This window comes from Phalacrocorax carbo, chromosome Z (genome assembly GCF_963921805.1).
Source record: "Phalacrocorax carbo chromosome Z, bPhaCar2.1, whole genome shotgun sequence".
In the NCBI taxonomy this organism is placed as follows: domain Eukaryota; kingdom Metazoa; phylum Chordata; class Aves; order Suliformes; family Phalacrocoracidae; genus Phalacrocorax; species Phalacrocorax carbo.
In genome coordinates this window covers 52,510,991-52,532,369 of record NC_087548.1, presented here as the reverse complement: position 1 = coordinate 52,532,369, position 21,379 = coordinate 52,510,991, and the positions used below count along the sequence as shown (strand labels likewise).

Below are 21,379 nucleotides of genomic sequence, written 5' to 3'. Positions count from 1 at the left end.
ACGCCTTTCTAGGAGTGGCAGGACAAAGCAGACCTGACACACTGCTCCTGCCAACCATGAAGGCATTGACACTAGGACATGCACAGACAGACACTGAACACCATCGAGGAGGTGCCCAGTAAACAAACCCCTGCGTGGTGGTAGTGCGACATTGGCTGTTGGACCATTTCTAACTGCTGTGGCAGCAGGGGAAATAATTCTGAACAACTGCGGGATATCTGTTTCTAAAATTAAGGGTCTTCTGCCAACCAATACAGGGAAGCTGTACCATTTTGTTGAATAAAGCCTGAAAGTTTAATAGCAGAGAACTTGAATGGCAAGATTTAAGCAAGCCTTAGCTTGTGCTTGATAAACAAGCGCACTGTACCCAAAGCAAAACCATGCAAAACTTTTCAGAGTTGCAGCAAGATGGCTGCGGTGATAGCAGCACATGATTACCCTTCTGCTCACCTAAGCTTCAGTGTGAAAGGAGCTTAGTGTGTTTCCTAAAACTTCTTCATAAGCATATCACAAGGCTGACCCCGAGCTGACCAGGTCCATGTGAAAATCACCATCGCAGTTACAAAAGGAGTCAGAGCTCTGAGAGTCCGGAAAGCATCACTGAAGGGAAAAGGTCCAGCTGTCTAACACCTCTTGTGAGCAGCTGCTAAGGCCACACATCTTCTGTAAAACTCCGGGCACACATGCTCTAAAGATAGAATAAGCATTAATAAAGCACAAGCCACTTTTCCCCCTCCTGCCTTTCACACCATTAAGGTTCTAGCCTTGAGGGCTCACGGGTAAAGCATCCAAAGGTGAAAAGGAGACTGACAGATACCTATATGCAGACAGGGTGGAGAACAAGGCAGCGGAAACACCACCACCACCCACTTCCATGCTGCAGAGATGACTTCTGCACTTGGTTGCAATGCCCTCAGCAGGAACAAAAACGTCCCCCGGTAAGTCACAGCAGCAGCGAAGGGCAGACGAAACGTGAGTCATTCAGCTGTGCGGCAGACAAGGGAATGTGGGTGTGTTACCCTGTGGCTCCAAGCCAATGTGACCTCAATTAAATTTCGGTGAATGATGGGCCTTCCCCTCTTCTATGCACATACTCATCTCCTTGGTCTCTAAAGATATACCCATTGAGCCTGCACACAGCTGTTTAATCCGGGGAGCTCTCCTGGCATGTGGCACTGGTGTTCCTCTCTCTTCATGTGCGTTTTGCTCACCGTACCTTGGGTTTACTTCCTCTGACTGGCACTCCTACCACATCCAGACCCTTGCCAGAGCCCTACAGTGTAACTACTAGTCTGTCTGCCCACATTCGCAATCCATTCCTATTCTCCTGCTGCCTCAGAGCACACCACCCCATCGCACTCAGGAAGGAGGAAAGCCCAGGGAGGAACAGTTTACAACTGGATTTATTTGGAAATTCTTGCACTCAAACACCATTAAAATGTTTGCCAGGCACTTCAGTGTGAGCAGGCTAGCCCTAATGTCTAGCACACTCCCACAGGAAACCTGTGTAAACTAATTCGGTTGAACCGTTAGCACTCGGGGTGATTAACCGCAGGAGTCTCTGATCTCCCCTTATTAAAGAGAAGGAGAATGAAATTCACTGATTCATATCAGCTTAATATAAATCCTTGTGAGATTCACAGTTGACTTCAGCAGTGGCAGAATCTGGTAACCTCCATGGGGGAGGAACAACTCCCTTGCAATTATACCTTCATGTGACGGGAAAGCTGAAAGCATTTGTACTGGATTACAATCAACTACTAAGTCCAAAACGTGCAAACTTCCAGCCTGTGGCGTGCAGCAGACAAGTGCACAGAAGCACTGCGGCTCTGGGAATATTTTTATTCCGATGCCACTTTTGAATACTTGGCACTTGGTAGGCAGACATGTGCCATCTTGTTTTAAACAGCTCCATCTTTACGTGTTAAGTGTACTCGAGAGAGATTTGGGCTAGGGGTGAGCAGGATTAAGCTCATTAAGCTCGTTCTCTGCCATGAGAGCTTCTCCCTTCTGTAGCTAAAATAGTGCTCATGGGCAGCTCTGGCAGTGCTCACCCCATGTGCATTAGGCCACCCCTAATGACCTTAAACCCTGATTTTAGATGCCCCAGCCTGAGAAAAGTAGCATACGAATATAGCTTTAGTATTGCTGAACGAACCTCATTTTTCAAGACACCCTTACAAGATTGCTTGGTGTTTTACATATGTTCTACAATATGCTTTTTGATACATGTGTTGTTCCGCTGCATCCGTGTATGATCTTGCACCTAACTGCAACTCCGGGATGCCAGTCATAATAGAATGGGTGGCGAACGCAAGGTGCTGTTCCTAGCTCTACCTAACTTAATCAGAGCACAACTGGTGCAACTGTTTATTTCAGTATTTCCCCCAGAGACCTCCTTAAGAACAAGGACTGCCTCTCACCGGCTGCATGCTGTACACCAAAAATCAAGTGTTGGCTCCTGTCCCAAAAGTATAGGAGTAGCATTTTGGAAATGGTTAAAGAAACAGCAGCATTTCTTTTTAAACACCAAGCTACAACTGTACCCATTTAGTTCTGGAAAGAAAGTCATATGAGAGGGCAACTTGATTAGGATGAGGAAAAAAGAAAAAAAAAAATCAAGTGTGAAAAGAGAACAAAGCCCTACTTCAAGAATGCCATTGTTAGTGCAACTATAAACCTAGGGTCTATAAAACCATCAAGCAGAAACTAAAGCTGACTGACACGGATAATACATTACGAGATGCTAGAGCATCTCACAGAATTCTTAAGGCTGCATAATGACAGGACACTTGAAAAGCAAAAGAGCTTCTCAGATGAAATCTTCTGATTTCAGTACTTATGGATTTGTTAGGACATCGACACTGCACAGATGTAAAAAGTTCTGCATGGCAGCCATACAGATCGAGGTGATCCTGCAACTACCCAAGTGTGTCCCAGAGTTATCAAGAAGGGACAACACACTTCAGGCACACAGTACGTCCCAGTTGCAACACTGACCTTAGATCTCTCATCCAGAATCCACAGGCAGAGCAACAGAGGAGGTAAAAAAATTACTGGTTTAATTGTAAAAAGTTTTCACCTGAAAAAAGCTTCAGATAAAGGTCATAACTTAAGATGAGTCATAACTTTAATTTAGCTTTAAATACTTGCTATTTGCAAGCCAAACAAGACATACCCTACTCCCCGCATTACCTATAAACCAGACCAAAGATAGCTTTCAGTTGAACAAAGCATGCCTAGGAGATAAAGCGTGAGAAATATTTTCTGCAACATTATGTTACTTACATGGACTTAGAAAGAAATGGCACCAGCCACCACACAAAGACCACATCAAAATGTGAAATTTAATAGCATTCCTAAGGCACATTTGGGAACAAAAAGTCGATATTGCCACTCTTGTTTTAGCTACTGCAAAAATAGGAACAGCTCTTGCCTGTAACTTGTTCTCCATGCTCAGCTTTATCAAATGTTACCTATATCCAAATTCCTAGCTGAATGACATTTTAAACCAATGGAAGAGGAATCATTCCTTTCTGCTCTTTACAAAGAATAGCGAGAAAAACAGATACTATTCATCAAGCGTTCATGTTGAAATCATCTTATTGCTACACATTTGTCAAGAAACTAGAGCAAAGAGGTCCCTAAGGACAACTACAACAAAAATGTTAATGACCTGAGGCATGCAGCAGGCTCACTGCATTGAACTGCAGCAGAGTGAGCACAACTGAAGGTACGCCAGGGACCTTACAGCAACACATCTTGAACGTACAGCTACATGGTTTGTAGCCTCTGCACGGGCAGGCTTCCCAAGTTGTCCATGCATACCAGGATTCCTACAGGAATTTTGGCTCTTCAGATACTGCCAAATTACTGAATTCCCAGGACAGAGCACGCTTCAAAAGAAACTTCATGGAAGTTATTGTTAAAAGGTGGTTTATGCACGCACTCTTTATTCCTCAAGTGAAGTTTATTCCTTGCAAGATTAATCTGTTGATTTTCCTTCGTTCACATGAAAGTGGTTACACCTGCTTATCTGAGAAGCCCAAGGAAATTAAGCCAGAAATTTTTCATGCCAAAAACAGACGGTACAAAAAATTCTAGAATTTGTTATCTTTGAATACGCAGAGGCTAACGTCCCTAACAGATGTATTTCCTCTAACAAATAATTCAAACTGAGTTTTCTTAAAAATGGTAAATTACAGTTTCATCATGCAGGTGAGAAGTGGCGATTCGATATTCAGAGCAAAAATTCACAGAACACCTTTTTCCCTAAAAAGCTGTAACACATCAGCGCTGCCTTTACACAATCCTATCTTTCTGAGTCTTGAGACTACAAGCCTTCGCCGCCGCCGCCACCACCACGCCCCTTGCCTTGGGAAACTCAGCCACTAACAAATACTGAATAAACTTTCTCTGGACATATCCATGCACAGAAGAAAATTAGAGCAGCCATTCAAATATTATAGGTTTATTTAAAGCTTATTTCCCACTTGAATATGCAAAAAAAATTCCAACAAAATGTTCATTTTTACTTCGTAGTTTACAAATATACAAAATAGAAGTTTGCTTAAACTTATATTACATATCTATTAAGTAAAGAACTAAATAGAAAACATTTGTTCTACTTAAGGCATATTTGGGAATAAACCATTGTACAAACTATTGCACATCGAAACCACAGTGCATTACAGACTGTCTGCATAAAGTTATTTTCTTTAAAAAGATAAACCAGGTTTATTTACCTGATTTAGGTCATAATCGGTGATCAGAAGACAAAAATATTTCCTTGTCAGATATGCAGCAGTTTGAGAACTTTGGCTTCCTGTTTTTGGTACCTCTAGAACCGACAGTCACTAAGCACCAAGAAATAGGCTTTTAAAATAGAATTCTGCACCTGAATTTTTCCTCCTCTTCTAACATTGTAATGGCTTTTTAGAAGGAAAAAAAAAAGGAAAGTACGTGATGACATTTACATCTACTATTGCATTGAAAGAAAATTAAGGGAATGTAATTTCCCCGTGTAATATCCCCACCCTCCGAACTACGCAGTCTGTTTAACCCTGATATCCGTGACTTCCAGTCACTCCTTGGCATTTTGTAGTCCGGAAATAATTCAAGTTCAATTTACAAATGGAATGATAGAAGATCCAGTCATTGACCCCACTGTTTTTGGTTCTCTTTCCTTTTAAATGTGTATATATAAGTTGCAATGTCTATATGCAATTATCCCTCTTTTCCACTCTTTGGAAGACTTCACCTTGATTATCTGTAGTGCTTAAACTGTGTTCTCCCCATCTTGCGGAAGACAGTCCTTGTGCTGTAAATACTGAATCTCTACGGCAGTCAGGGAAAGATCCGCTGCTTCCAATCAAAAGTGCCTCTTCATGTGTAAGGCAAGGTGGTCCGACCTGGAAAACGCCCTGTCACACCGCTGGCACTGGAAAGGGCGGTGGCCCGTGTGTTTTCTGTAGTGACGGGTAAGTTCATCGGATCGGGCAAACTTCCATCCACAGCCTTCCCAGTCACAGTGATAAGGTTTCTCACCTTTAAAAAAAAAAGAAGACAAAACATGTCAGTCAGGGCTTTTTTTATGGCTACCACTTCCAACATATTTCTTTCTTTCTTTAAAGAAGCACTGACACATGTCACCCTGGGTGAGAAAAAGGGTAATGTCAAAGAAAATGCAGTCTACTTCTTGAAGCAGTTGCAAGCAAACTATGAAGACTAACAGAGTTAGACTGTATTTTCAAGATGTACAGGTACTATAAAGTGTTTGTGTCACTGAAGTCTTCACTAAAACGCTCATTTCCATTGTTTGCCTTGTACACGAGGCTTCAAAGCACAACAGTTCAGGTAATAATAGAGCATATTTTTGCCAGCTAATGTTATACAATAAAATAGCAACCCAAAATAACTCAAAATAACTCATTATGTACTTAGATAATTGTAGGTCTCAGGAATTAAAACACAGCTGGGAACTGCTTTCATTAGCTCAGCCTGATTAAGGACTCAGCCTTACTGTTTTCACTTTAGCAAAACCACTGCTGACAGCAAGGCTAGTTTCCCTGACAATAACAAGCTCCTGGTCCCATGCACACTGGAGACAGTTCGGACCGGCTTGGTGCAAACAGGGAGTACTGCTCACTTGACTGATTTCCACCCTGCCGCACTGCCATTAGCTGAAGATGTAGCTCGACTACCAGTAGTTTCTCCCTCTCCTGTCTCCTCTTTGGGAGAAAGTTTTCAATCAAGTACACAATCCACGGATTTAAATTATGCAAATTCTCAGGTTATTTAATCACAGTTACGGAACACCAGCACTGGCGAAACCACGCACAATATACCTGCTTTCACAAGCTCAGTTACTGCAACACCACATTCAGCTGCAAGGTTGAACTTGGGCTCAGACACACACTTTGGCAGATTTTATGTGAATTCTAGCAGTAGCCAATCAACCATTAACCTCTGCCTCTTTGGTGCTAGCGCAGGGGAAGATGCGCTCCCACGCGTAGGTAAGGCACCCCGTCAGTGCTGCTGACAGAGCTGGAAGACCCACTTGCAAGGGGCGCATTGCAGTTTCTTCAGAAAGGGAACAGCAGCCTGCAGCAGTGCACGATTTCTTGCACTAGAGCAAGCCAAGACAAGAGGCATGCGCATGTGCGAAGCATTTAACCACGAGCAAAGAAAGCAGTATCTTAGAGTGGTCTGCTCCCTTCTCAGAAGTGGGCCAACACCATCTAAAGCAACAAATCCCAGCTGACTTCCAACTACCTGCTAATTAGCTAGCCACATAGCAAGAGAGGAGCAACAAACTTTGCCTTGGCAAGAAACCCACCCACTCCCACATCTGAGTCATTCTGAACCATTAAGCAAAGCGCCAAGCCAATAAGCAAAGACTGCTCAGGACTTCATGTAGCCAAGGGGGAAGGAAAAAAAAAGCCTGGAAACCCAGCAGAGAAGGGTTACCACTTGTTACATTTAGCCCTCTGCCTGCACTCCCCCCACTTTTCATTACCTGAGGGGCCATCCCACGCCCCTCAGGCGAGGACACCCTACAGACCCCATGCTGGGACTGACCTGTGTGGGTTCTCAGATGTGCCTTGAGATGGGAGCTCTTGGTGTATGTTTTGCCGCAGCCCGCATAGTCACAGGTGTGTGTGGCTGTTCGTTTCCTAGGCCATGACCGGCGTCCCCTCTTGGGCTTGGTCTCCTCAGGCAGGCAGCTGCCTGGTGGCATCAGCTCTAGAGGCAGAGACAGGGAGGAGTGAGCACCGCCGCGGCCAGGGCCAAAGTGGGCGCCCCAGTGCACCCACCACCAAGGCACAGGGACTCACCTTGATACTGGAGCGCACCAGGCGGCAGCTGCTCGGGCAGGAAGGTGGGGTAACTGGGGGCTGCAGGGTACCCTGGAGGCAGTGGCAGTGGTGGGTGGCTCAGCCCCGGGGCAGCAGGGAGGCAGTCTCTGCCGCTCAGCATCTCCTCAGGCCCCAGCGAAGGTGTAGTCCGGGCAGGCAGCGGGTGGCCCAGGGAGAAGTCATGCTGGGGCGGTCCTCGGGGACCGCTCCCGTGTGGTGGTGGTGGTGGTGGGGCCAAGGTGCACGGCGGGGCAGCCTCTTGCTTGATTTTGGGGCACATCCGTGGCAGGGGGCTGTAGGGGGCCCCCGGGCCCTCGGTGCCGGGTGGCGGGGCAGCAGCTGGAGGGCCGCTCTTGGGGCTGAGCCCCGGGTGGCTGTATTCGCCCACGGCCTTCACCACGAACTTGCCCTGCAGGCTGCCCAGGGGCGGCAGCGCCGCCGGCGACGGCAGGTACACCGGGTCCAGGTCGGGCCGCATCAGCTCGGCCACGAAGCCTCCCGAGGGTGACACGTCGGTGATGTCGGCCAGGTTGAACGGGGCAGTGGGGCCGGCGGCGGGGCCTCCGTCGCGGCTGCCGCCGCCGCCGCCGTAGAGAAGTCCGGCGGGCTCGGGCCGGGGCAGCGGGTAGGCGAAGGGCCCGGTGGGGCAGGGGCTGGCGGTGGGGGCCGGGGCGGCGGCGGGGGCCACCACCACGGCGGCGGTGGCTGGCTCCTGGTGCATGAGGGAGTTGGAGAGGATGAAGTCGAAGTCCAGCAGCTCGTTGAACTCCTCAGCGTCGCGGCGGGGCCCCAGGGCGGTGGCGACGGCCTCCAGCTCCGACGGCGGCGCCTCCACGGGCCGCGCCGCCAGCGCCGGCGGCGGCCGCTTCAGCTGCGACAGCTCCTCCCGCCACCGCTGCGGGGAGACGGGCACGGCTCAGCCCCCGGCCCGCCGCCACGCCACGCCGCGCCCCCGCCCCGGCCGGCCCCGCCGCCCCCGCCCCGGCCCCGTCCCCGTCCCGGCCGGCGCCGCGACGCCGATACTCACGTTGCCGGGGCCCGCGGACCGCGCCGCTTTCTCGCGGCCCGCGGCGCCCGCCGCGAAGGTGGCGATGGAGGGGAGGAGCGTGCCGCTGAGCGCCATCTCGCACTCGCCGGGGGGCTGCCTGCGGGCGGGGAGGGAGAGCGCGGCGGCGTCAGGCGCTGGCGGCGGGGCCGGGGCACGGAGCGCCGGGGCACGGAGCGCCGGGGCGGGGGCCGCGCCTGGCACCCACCGCATCCGCGCCGGGGCGTCCCGCCGAGCCGCCGCCGCCGTCCCGAGCGCCGCCGCGGAGGGGAGGGACGAGGGGTGGCAGGGACGCGCCGTCCGTCCAGCCGCGGAGAGCCGGCCCGGCGCCGCCGGGGCGGTGCGGCGGGAGCGCCCTTCCTCGCTGCTTTGCCGGAGACGAAGGTGAGCGGGACGCGGGGCGCTAGCGGCGCCGCGGGGAAGCGGCGGCCGCCGCCCGGTAACGCGGCTTCGCCAAGGGTAGGGCGGCGGCACCAAGTGCTTCCCGGGGAGCCGCGGCCATGGGGGAGCCGGGCGGGATGGACGGGGCGCTGTGGTGCCAGCGGGGAGGGAGGGGCTGGGCCGGCCCGCGCTCCGCTGCCGCTGCTGCCGCCGCTGCTGCTATCGCCGCCCCGGCCGCCACCGCCGCGCCCCGCTCGGCAATGCCCGCCACCCGCCGCCGCCGCCCTTCTTATAACCTCACCTCGCGCCCGCCCCGCCCACCGTCGCCGCGGCGACGGCGAAAACAAACTGACACGTGGGGAGAGGGGGCGGTGCGCGGGCGCGCGCGAGGCGGGCGGGGCGGGGCGGGGCGAGGGGGGAAAGGGAGAGGTGGCGCTCCCGCCCCGCCCCTTCCCCCGCCCCCTCTCTCCGCCCTCGAGCCGCTTGCTGCCGCGCGCGACGCGTGATGCAGGCGGGGCGCTGACGTCAGCGCGGGGGGGGGGGGGGGCGGATGGCGGGGTCGGGGAGAAGGCAGGGGATGCCCGCGCGCAGCGGGGGCTTTTGCACCTTCGGCGGCGGCGGCGGCGGCGGCGGTGGGGGAGGGGAGGGGAGGGTGCCGCAGCGGGCTCCCCGCGTATCTTGTCCCGCCCCGCCCCGCGTGTCCCGCCGGGCGCGCCCGCCTGCCTGTCCGCTCGGGGAGCGGCGGCCTCCGGCGGAGCCCCGGCGCGCGCGGGCTGCGGCGCCCGTGTCCGCTTGTCTCCTCCCTGGGCCCCCTCCCGCTCCGATTTTTGTTTTTCTCTCTAGTTTTCCGCAGGGTACCCCGGCGGCGGGGCCCTGCACCCGCACCGGCCCTAGTTCGTGCGGGTCACGGGCAATTTTTGGCACCCGAGCCGCCTTTTCCTCGCCGGGCGCCTGCCGGGGGGACCGGCCGCGTGGGTGCAGAACCGTGCGTGCGACGCTGGAAATCTTCCGGAAAGCAAAAAAAAAAAAAAATTACGTGGAAGAGCGTCCCCCCCAACCCACGCCGAGCCCCACAGGGAAAGGAGCGGGCGCGCCGCCGGCAGCCCCCGGGGCCTCCAGAGGGCAATGGCGAGCCGGCGCCGCTCCCGGGGCGGCGGGAGAGCCGGCGGGCCGCCCCCCCGCCGCTGCCCCCCCACCCCCGGGCCCCCCCGGGCCCCGCTGCCGGGGCGCGGGGCTCCGCGGCGGGGCCGCCCCGCGCGAGGCGCCTCCCCGGCGCGGCCCCCCCCCCCCCCCCCCCCCAGTCCCGCCGCTCGCCAGAACTGGTCGGGCCGGCGGGGTGAAGTCCCGGCCCCGCGTAATTTGCAAACATGAGCCTGAGTAACTTACGGTGACTAAATTAAACCCTAAAATAATAATAAAATGCCCGGCTTTATTTTAGCAAACTGGTTTTGCCAGTTTTGCGTTACTAATGTTAATTATTAATAACTTTGGCACTAGAGCCTTTTTTTTTTTTTTTTTTTTTTTTTCTCTGTTTTTATCCTGCACAAAGTCCACGTCTCGGCAGAAGATGTGCCGGGAGCTACTACCGGTACAACGAGGATTAGCGAGGAGAGATGGAGGCCGGTCAAAGGCTCGGAGGACGCAAAGGGCCAGGAGGCGCGTTCCCTGCTCGGAGGCGCAGGGCCCGTGGGCTGCGACGGCCGCCCTGCTCGCAGCGTCGCTGCCCATTCCCAGCTGTCCCTTTTACCCAGGACTTAGGCGCCCGGTTTCTTTGAGAGCCGCTTTAGGAATTCGCGTGCAAACCCGACAGCAACGGGTTTAGGTCTAAACCTCCCTTCTAGCCTAGTCTCAGGAGAAGGCCCCTGATGTGGAAACCCGCAGGTCTCTGCGCAGTTTTTCGCCATCAGTTGTTTTTCTTTCCTTTCCTGTCGGTGTAAACGTTAGCTTACGGATCTCCTGAGCAATGCAGTTGTTTTCCAGATCCAAATTTCAAGCTCATAATAACTCGAGGCCAACATCAAAATTAAAATCACATCCCTTATTAGAAACAGGAGAACAAAAAAAAGCTTCAAAAGCAGATAAGTGATCTGATCTCTTTGAAATAAATGGCAGAACTTCGGCGGTTCCGGGAGGAGAGGGCTTGAATAACGTGGGCTGAAGTAATACAGGTTGCTTTCACAGTCTTTCATTAAAATAGACCTGGTCACAACATTTCTGGGTAATTCAGGCGGGCATGTGCGAGGTGAGTGTAAGCTCATGTTAAAAAGATGTGGCCCACTTACACCTGAGCCTTGATTTTGAACTGTGTAAATGTCGGCAGGGTGCTTAAAAAAGCCTGTGTTTGCAGGCATCGATAAGTTCAACGCCACCTGCTTTTCAACATCCCGCATAAAGGTCAACAGATTCTTTTTCAGTAATTAAGCACAAGTCAAAAGGTTTTCTTTTCCTCACTTCAGTGAAAGGGAATGTGATTTAATGGTCCTGAGTGTGGAAGTTAAATGCATTAAATTTGCAGTTGCTCACAGCTGATGCTTTCCGAGCCTATGTAACAACCTAAATGTTGTTTTCTTCAGACAGATTTGTTTTAATATGCCCTCTCTCGCCAGCTGACCATTTCTCCAAGTCTCAGTTTTCTCCAAATTTCCCAATTTTCTCTAAAACTTTCCTTCCACTAACTCAGAACACAGCATGTTTCTGTGCTGTTCAAAGCATCAGGGATTGCTTAATTCAGATAGAAAATTGCACAGAATTTGTGTCCCTCTGGCCTTGGGATGTGCGATGACATTTTCCCAGATTATGCTGTGCTTGGGCAGAAAGAAGTCTGCCACAGCACTTGCCGTGCTGGACTGCTGTGGCCTTGGTGTGTTTCTCCCCCTCCCTGGGCAGAAGGAGGAGGTTTCTTCCACACCTACCACATCTCATTGTGAGAGCGGGGTTGCCCTAGCCTCACTGCAGGTGCTCGTCACCCATTTGGGGAAAAGAAGAATTATTACCGGATGCTGAGAGCTCTTATCAATGGCCAGTCCAAGCGGCAATTCGCTGCAAGTGCAAGGCAGAGTAAGATGACTGCTTAACAGGGCTGACCATGAGGAAGCCTTAGTGGCTAACCTGAGCCGGTGCTAAGCTGATCATCTGGGAGTATAAACCTCAAAAGACAGAAAAAAAAAGCCAAGGTGATGAAAGAGCACAGGTTTTGGAGCAGAGACAGTCGTCCGGAAATGGCATCCCACATTAAAAACATTAAGAACATCAACAACAAGAAAGAAAACAGGTGAGCCGATTGTGCCTGAAACAAAGACCAACCTGTTTATCTTGATACGTTTATTTTAAAGCCTAAGTCTGGAACTCAATTTTCAACGAACTGCCTCTCAGGAACCACAATGTGCAGCTTATCCCCTTTGATTTGGTTGTCTGCGACAGCAGCTGATGGAATCAGGGACTTCAGACTTTAGGAAAGATTGTGTCACGGCATAATTAGGGTCAGACGACAAGATGCTTTCCTGGCATCCTTGAGATTGTGCTTTGTTATCTTCGCAGTATGCTGCAGCAGATAGCCTACAGGGCCGGGAGCTGCCAGGCCCCCTGCTCCAGCACTGGCATAGAATAACAGAAGGAGAACTGGGAAGAAACCCACGATGCTGGCTTATATCTAATAGCATCCTTGTTGCTACTTAAAATCAAAAGCAGCAATTCCATAATCCTTGGTGCTGTGCTGGGTTTTACCCTAACAAGGTTGCTGGAGAGCCAACGGAGGCAGGGAGGTTCGTGAAAGGACAGTTGGCATCTGGAGGGTTTCTTACATCCCATGCAACCCAATTTAACTGACCTCAACTGCACTGTGGCCGAGAGGAAGGGAAAGTGTGAGAGGTCTCATGTACGCCTGCCATGCAGGGCGCACTCTGGAGAGGTGTGATGCTGAGGATTCACCCTCCTCCTGCAGGATCTCTGCACGCCAAGGAAGGTGAGACAGTCCAGAGCCGCAGCCACGCTGCCTCACTGGGCCCTGCCCAAGGAGACCTGCCTTTCGGGGATCTGTTTTCTACCAAGTATTGTATACTCTTCATAAAACGCAATCGAACTCAAGTTTTATTTACCTTTTCTTGCAAGGGGTACTGTTTTTTTTTAAACAGAAATAAAACCCTGCTCGGTTGGCAGTTATACTTGTGGGTTATTAGCATGGTGCAAAGGGCACATTTCTGAAGATTGTGGGCCGTTCCAGGCAGGTTTCAAGCAGTGGCAAGCGCATGCATACACAGATGGCATAGGCAGACATGAGACCATAAAAGTTCACGCTGAGAATGTCAGCAGTGCCTGTGGTCATATCTCTTTTCACCTGTTTTTTGAAAGCCCGACCCTATCTTGTTGATAGTTATTTTACTTTCCTACAGGAGTGAGGTCAGAAAGACCCAGTGATGCGTGTTGTCAGCATCCAAGAGCCTAGGGCAGGTTTAGGACAAACACCCTGCAGAGAGGTGCTATAGGTCCCTGCTGTTCGTCTTTCGGTCCCTTCTAAGAAGTAGTGTTGCTGAGGTGGTTAGCAGTGCTGATGCCAGGAGGTCTCTGGACCAGGAGCTATTTTTCTGCTGGGTGGCTAGCATGCTTTCATGCCCCAGAGGAAAGGGGTCTGCATGCAAGGGAGATACCCTGATGATGACTTCTACTGTACTTACAGCACATCAGCCCAGTGTTTCTTCCTTGAGAGCCTGTAAATAAATAGGGGTTAACCTCAGGGGTCTGATTCTCAACAAGAGTCAAGGTTGTTGATTCCCACTGAATTTCCCCCAGGGGTATAACTCCCTGTGAGATTCAGGCATCTATTTCCATGGGTGGCAATCCTCCTGTCAAGGACCATTCACTCAGCCTCACCAGCCCCTGGCAGAGGTGGCCAGCACCCTCACACAATTTAGCATCACCCAGGATCTCTTGCATGCAGCAGCCCTTCTACTTTCAAGCAATCCAAGAATTGTTGTGTATCTCTAAGGGCAAAATACCTCAAACTGTTTATGGAAAAGAAAGAGTTCTATACTTTTTTGTCAAGCTTAGGCATCCTTGCTTTAATGGGTTTGCCCCACCTTTGAATTCAGATCTTCCCCAAACTTTAACAATGCCTTATGTAAGTGGCTCCCACGGTGGGACTGGTGCAAACAAGTCCTTTTCGAAGTCCTGCATGTGATGTGGGGACACTCGCACACAGCGAATAGGATGAATTCTTGTTTGCTTGTTTGCTGGTTTGAGATTTTTTGTGTGCATGCGGCGATTCGTTGTATTTTGCCAGACCCATCGGAGAAGTTGCAGAAAAATAGAGAAAACTTGTAAAATTACCAGCTGTTAGCTAACTAGAGGATGGTCCCCATTGGTGGGTGGTAGATTTGGTATATCCCAGAAGATGCAGGGAGACGTATGGGTGAGAAGCCCAAGTTGCTCTGTGGAGCTGGCTCTGAAGAAGAAGCCAGGTTCTGGGTTTACCATTAATTCACCTTCCCTCACCCTCCTTGGGGCCCAGACTCTCTCCTTATTATCCATGTGAAATATTTAAGGCAGTGCCTTAAATAGCCTCTGGATGGGAAAAGATACTTCTGACTTCTCTATCTCCCTGGAAGAATCTCTTTTCTGCTGCAAGGTGGTGTGTTACTCTTCGGCCATCTCCCAGCCCCCTCGGTCACTGTGGAAAAACTAAGTGGAAAAGATCTCGCCTGTCCTGCCCATCTCAGGCTCTTCTTTTTCAGTCTTCCTCACCTTTTAATTAGTAATCTTTAACTAATAATCTCTGTTAATAAAAAATGAAGCATCTTACTAAAGATTTGGCTTCCCAGAAAGTTTCCAAGCAGTGTCAATATAAAATCCATTTATTTCTCTCTTGTCTGCGTAGTTCGGAAATGGAATGATATTAATAACTGCCCTCACTCATTCCAGTTTTCTCATGGTTGCTGAAGCTGATGGCAGCAGCGAGACTTTGGCAGACCTGCCTGCAGACTCAGGAAGATGGCATGCTTGCATCATTGTTTGGTGTTTCTTTTACAGATATAAGAACCAGCAGCATTTTGCTCCTAAGGAAGCTCTAATACTGCAGAAGTCTTAAGTAGGTCTCAACACCCACCAACGAGAAGCCGGCTTTCACTGCTGGTGGATTTTTCAACGCCTTTCTTCCTGGGTAAACTCTGAGTTTCTTTTGTTTCAGTAAAAGTGGTGCTTGTAAGGAATGTAATCTGAACTGATAACGCGCTTCCTAACAAAACATGCATTAAGGTGCAAGATATAAGAAAACTAGAAATTACGAGATAGCTGCTTCTAGGGCATAATGCGTTTGAATTTGTATGAGGAGAGAGTGAGAGAGAGCTTAGCAGTAAAGTTTAACCAGAATTATTTGAAATTAAATTTGTGCTAATGAGCTAGGTAATCATAGGACAGTAAACAACACCTCTGCCATCTTTCCATGGTTCCTCCCACGCAATGTTGTGAATAAACTGACCTGGATAGCTGATTCACCCAAGATGTCTTTCTAAACTATTTGCCGTGCCGAAGACAAGAACATCTGTTGTTTCCCTGCACCAGCATCCAGCAGAGGAAACGATGAGATAAATACTCCCCTCATTTGAACGGGAATAAAGACATTGTAGGAGAACACTGGGAGAAGGGATCAATGCTGCCTGCTCTGAGAATAAATACCAGGCTTCCACATTGTTTCCATAAATGCCTCCAGCTCTGCTTCAACATTAATGGACCAGCAGGAGCGTATTACTCTATGATAACATCCCTTACTCTCTTAATGAAAGCAATATGGCAACTACTCTCAGATTTTTGACATAGACGCTACATAATGATGCTCCGATGGTATCGCTGAAGACCAGTTTTGGTGGGTCCATTGCTTCCAGGGAAGCTTTGCCACGGACAGCAGCGCAGCCGGGACCCTGCCTGGCAAGGGCCATGTGCACAGCTGGTGACACAAAAGGTTAACTGCCCTGGGAAGCACCTCGCTATGGATGCCCCATGTCAGCAAAACAGTTTAGCTGCAATCATTGCTGAACAGGAGATCCAATGCTCACTTCACAGGCTGCCACGAAGCACGTTGTGTTTGCAGGGCACTGAGATGTGGGGATGAGGAGTGCCATAGGAAATCAGTAATGAGGAAACATGAGGAAATTAATAATGCTGCATTCTGAGCAGGGATTGAATAGTGTGCAGTAATTGAGGCCTGGGGCCACACTCTGCACAATGAGGAAGAAACAAAATAAGGAATAGCTGCTCATTAGGCTCCAGATTCAGCCGGTCTAAATTCCACCTAAGTCTTTGTGCCAAGTGTTTCCTACTGGTAGGCTCTGGGCCTTCCGGGATGCCGAGCCAATGGGAAGCCCCAGGTGGAATTTAGGCTAGGGCTAAGCCTGGCTGCCACTGAGCAACATCTACCTTGAGCAATCGGTGAAGCAGCTGCTCTGGAAGGTAGCTTGTGATCTTGTAATGCAAGAAAGGGGCCAAAAGACGGCGGCATGGGCAACTTTAATTCTGGCACATCCAGTTTGTTAGCACACAATGTTGTGTGCCTGATTTTGCAACATTGATGTTTTCACAACTTTTTTTTTTTTTCCTTTTAAATGGAAGGCATAATACCATCCATTTGTGGAGGAATGATACAGCTAAACTTAAAAAAGAAGTATTTGTTTCTGAACTCCTTTAAAGTTTCCTTGAGTAAGTTAGCTAAACTCTTTGTAGCATGGTTATGGTACTTACGAGAACCAGTGCAGCCAAGGCTATGAATAAATGCGTGAAGTAATTAAGATATAGTAGGGTATTTACACCAGTTAATAATTTTGGATGCTGGCATCCCATGAGCAAAGACACACTCATTGTCAGCTGAATCTATGATTTTATCCTCAGAAGTCTGATTGCCAAAGACTGTTTCTATTGATAAAATCTACATTGCTTTACAATCCATTGTCTTACACAATAGGTGGTGATGACTCAGTGGAGGCTACCTAGCTTACCAGCCGAATTAGGAGTGTACATCTGTCTCCAGGGGGAGGGAGAGAGAAAGAGTGGGCCTAGAAACCTATTTAAAGCACTAAATCACCTTTGTGCCCAGAGACCAGAGGGTGAGTTTAAGGAGACTGGTGGACTAAGGTTGGGGACTAGAAGAGTTTGCACAGTTGCTCCCCAAAAACATGCCTGTTGTGCAGGAGATATCACAATATTGGCAGCTCTGGTCTTCAGTCCCAGAGGTAATTTTAAAAGGTAAGCTAGGTTTTGCTGTGACTAAAAGCTTCTCAACCAGACAGTGACACCTTCTCTGTGCCCAGATCCATGTGTGTGTATCTGTGGCCCCATGTTTTGTCACCTAAAAAGTGTCTGGCCGTGCTCCATATTTTTCTGTAACTTTGGCCATGGCAAAGGAGGTTTGTGTAAGTCGTGTGGCTCCTCCTCTGAATGCTCGCATTTTGTCACAGAGTTATAGGGAGATCCTAAAAGTCCCACTGTGCTTTGGTCATGAACAAAGGAAATATTATGAGGTGACTGGACTGTAAAGAAAAGGAAGACAGATCTTAACATAACAGAGTCTTAATTCACTTGGTTGAGGTCCTAGCAAGACCCATCACCTGAAAGTGAGAGCTATGTGAATTCAAATCAGATTTCTTTTTTGGAAGGTGGATAATCAGCTGTTGGACCTGCCGTGGTGTCCAGGCGGTTCTCCATCACTGTAAGCCTGAGCAGAGGGGATGTGGCTAAGTGGGAAGCGGTGGGTGGGAGGCTTGTAGCACAGCTCTGGGCCTTTCGGAGGTAGGAGGTCAGTGGTAGGTGGTAGAGGACCTCTGAGAGATTTTGAAAGACTCCAGTTCCTGGATGCTGTCTTTCAAACGGGCATGACGTGCTAGTAGGTAGAGATCTCCTGGAAGTCAGTGTATGCAGTGTATTTGGTATTACAGAGAGAAGAGATTCACTATATCCCAGACCCCCTTTTTGAGACCTTTCTGTCTAGGTAAATCCTGCCAAATTGTGGAAACCTCATCATTGCAAATCTGTTCCACACAATATTTGCAGTTTCTGTGTGAGTTTCTTCTCCAGGCTACTTCCTTGTGTCTCTGAGCCTCCTATGCACTGCCTCTCCTTAGCCGAGAGACTGCATTTAGGTAGGTAAGACCTCTTACTTACATTGTTTTCACTCTTCTAGCTTGTCCCAGGTCCACATTTTCTTTATCGCTCACTGCCCCAATTTCATCCAGTTTCCCTTTCTTTTGTTAGCTAAACATAGCTGTTTGAAGAAAGCGCTTCCCCTCTTGTATCTCAAACCTGCCATACTTTGGGTCAGAGAAGCCTCCTTGACTGCCTGGTGAAGCTGTGGGTTGGGCAGAACCTGTGGTACTCTAGCAAGTACCTTGCCAAGTAGTGCTGACTGAGTTCACTCACATTTCCTTCCCTTTGCAAAAGACTGGCTTGAGTCTCAGCAATCAGATTACCACGCACAGGAAATGAGTGGTAACATCTCTCTCTGTGACCAAGTTTTTGGAAGCCAGGAAAAATTTTGAAGTATGGCTACCAAGACAGACTTGGTGTGTTTCAGGCATCCAGAAGGGTACACGTGATGTTTCTTAAGAGGAGCCTGGAGCACTGTTACATGGTCAGCTGTCTCCTTGGTAATGGTGGAAGCGTGACGTGCAAAAAGACTGCAGATGAAGAAGATGCATCAGGGCACATGAGTTCCCTCCCCATTGCAGTTCTTGGGTCTGTCTGCTTTACAGTGACTCAAAGGCTGTGGGTTGCTAGAATTTCCTTTAGCCTAATAGATGACATGACAAGGAGCTATCTCCAGAGGGGTCACTGTGAACTTTTCTTGACTTGGTTTCCCTCTGTTGCTGTGTTACATCCTTTGCATTGTTCCTTTGCATTGCTCCTCAGTTTTGGTATTCACAGCCCTCTGGCTGATGCAGGTGTTTATCACAGCAGTTTTGTTATTGCTAGTTAGTGTGCCTGCTCCATGTGTGTTCCTCACTGCAGCCTTCAATGCAGCTGCCGTCCAATGGCCCTTCCGGGGCTGCGGAGATAGCATGCCTGTTCCGTGTGTGTTCATCGCTGTGGCCTTCGATGCAGCTGCCATCAAAGAGCCCTTCCAGGGCTGCAGAGCACCTGAATGCTATCAAAGTCAGCAGCTCATTTCTCTCCCAACACTGGTATTTCACAGAAGGTCTTCTCAGCCATCTGTGACTGCACAGTCCATGCAAATACGGAAGTTACTTGTCTAACATCACAGTGTATGCCAAGCATCTTAAGACACACTGCAAAACATGACCCTGAAGGACAAATATTTTCCTTTTTGGCCAGAAAATGTGGCTGAAAACGTGACCTTGAAGGACTAACGATTAGTTTTCTGTCTAGATGTTTAGCAGTAGTTAAGGCCCCAGTGTGTTGGAAGCACCTGAAGCAGGCAGCTTCAGTAGTTCAACGTGTCACACAGAAAGTGTAAATACTATGAATGAAATATTTAACTATTTGTATTTAATTTAAGGCAAGGGCTGGGTTAGCAATATTGTTTGGGAGTGGAGGATGATTTTAGTGCTGCTACATTGATTAAAACGTGCCATGGATCAGTTCAGTGTTAACTAATTTTACTGACTTTGTTAGCTTTTGTCAGATTTTGTGTTAACTTTGCTAGTACAAAAAGCATTTATTTAGCCATCAGGAGCAGTATCCGTGCTGCTGGAGGGTTTGTTCATCAGTGAACCCTTTGTCTCAGACCTTCAGTGCACAAGAGAGCAGTACACGAGGGAAAGCTGTCTGATTACTGCAGCTCTGTATGGTCCTTCCTATCTATCTGTGCAGGGATGACCAGTTCCCACATGCATTTGCTGCTGTCATGACTTACAAAACATCTGCCGATCTATCGCAATCTGCATTATTATTCTGACCTGCTCTTGAACTAAGTCTGCATGAGGGTGTTTTCCTTTTTCCTTTCAGGGTTAAGGCAGACTAAAGACCACATGCACTGTGTTACCATGGCTTGATAGACAGGTGGTCATTTATCAACTTTTAGTGAGCTTATTCCTTTAGACCACATTCCTAGGACTTAATTGTCCCAGGACATGTTGTGCTTGGTGTAGTATTGTGAGGAAAAGAAGCAAGCTTTTATTGTTGTAGGAAAGTGATTGCATGGCACTGCCCAGAGTGCTTTTAAATGTGAGTAGGCACAAGAGTGAAGTAGGCAATGTAGAACATATTACCTATGAATGTGAATAAGTGCTTTTTATTGAAATTCTGGAGAAAAGGAAAGCTTGCCAGCATATCATGCAGCAGTCAAGTCACAGTGTTGAACCTGTGAGTCACAGTCATCTCTGTGTCAATAGACGGTGGAGTAAGTGTAGACCTATGACTTCACTCCAGGAGTGAGCTGTTGGGGGGCAGGGGGGAGCAAGCTTACTCAGATGCCAGCTTCCAACAGTGGCAGGGAAGGGCAAAAAAATGGGCTGTGAAGGAGGTCCAAACTCTTTCTTCACCCACACATATCCTGTCTTGGAATGTTTTATCAATGTCCTATATATCCTACAGCCTTACCTTTTTTTTTTTTTTTTTTTTTTTGAGCTGTATAGGGGATCCACCAGAACTGGGTTAAGAAAAAGACATGAGATGGGAATGGGATGGTGCTTCACCTGGTGGATCTTAAACTGAGATAATCTGAAATCAGTGCAGCTGTACTAATTAATAAGAGAAGATGGTCAGGCTGGTTGACACTGGCTTCAATGGTAGTGCTGTTTTTTTTTCTGAAAACAGAGCAGTGAAAAACCAGTTTTTACCAACCTTACCCCTGTTCTGTGATAGACCTCCCTGCTCTCTTCATGGATTGGCAGTGTATGAAAACTGATGCCAGAATGAAGCTTGTAATATTTAGTTTCCACACCTTACCTTTTCAATGGGGTAACCAGTGCAAGAGCGAGTGTGAGGTGGTTATGTACATGGGACTATACAGAAACAAAAACATTACTTTGGTGGATGCTCCCCTACAATAACTTCTTAATGTTTACTGGGGACTGAGTAATGCATGTAAAATAAACGACATTATAAGTGTTAAGTTTCCAAGAAATCTGAGTGGACCTTACAGTACAATTTCTAGATCTTGACTAGTAGGTGTTGGTAGAGTCCAGTTCACGTGTGTGAGCTTCTTGATAGCTGAATCTCCTGACACCAGAAAACTGTAAAGCTGAAGTTGAACGGTAGTGAGGTCTGGAGAAACAGTAGTCTGAGCTGGGCTCTGCCCTTGCTTCACAGGGTGAATTCTTACTAAGTGCTTGTGGACTAGCAATTCCTCCCTCTGAAAGGCAGATATTGGTACTCAGGTACCTCCCAACTCTGCCAGGGGCGGTTGTTTAGCAATGCAGTCTGTGGGTATCAGTTGTCTACCCCCAGTAGGACAACATTTTCTGCCAGCTTGGGTTGGAGACAGGCTAGAGCTGCAAGTCCTGAGCAGAATCAAAAGCCACGGGATGTGTCAGTCCCGGGTTGTCTTGCCTTGCCTTGCCTTCCCTCCTCTTCCCTTCCCTTGAAGGCTAACTTTGAAAGCTGGAATTTTATTTTCTCTTTCCCCAAAGTAGAAGCATGTTTTAAGCAGTGCCCTTTT

General features: G+C 49.1%; 1 protein-coding gene across 1 annotated transcript; it reads right to left on the bottom strand.

The window, feature by feature from the left end:
- Positions 1–4,455: 4,455 nt before the first annotated feature.
- On the bottom strand, positions 4,456–9,044 carry KLF4 (KLF transcription factor 4). The gene is made up of 4 exons (XM_064438437.1): positions 8,386–9,044; positions 7,338–8,253; positions 7,081–7,245; positions 4,456–5,547 (listed from the first exon to the last, which is right to left on the bottom strand). Exons 1-4 carry the CDS (start codon positions 8,614–8,616, stop codon positions 5,372–5,374), a joined length of 1,488 nt encoding a protein of 495 aa, XP_064294507.1. The 5' UTR covers positions 8,617–9,044; the 3' UTR covers positions 4,456–5,371.
- Positions 9,045–21,379: the final 12,335 nt, after the last annotated feature.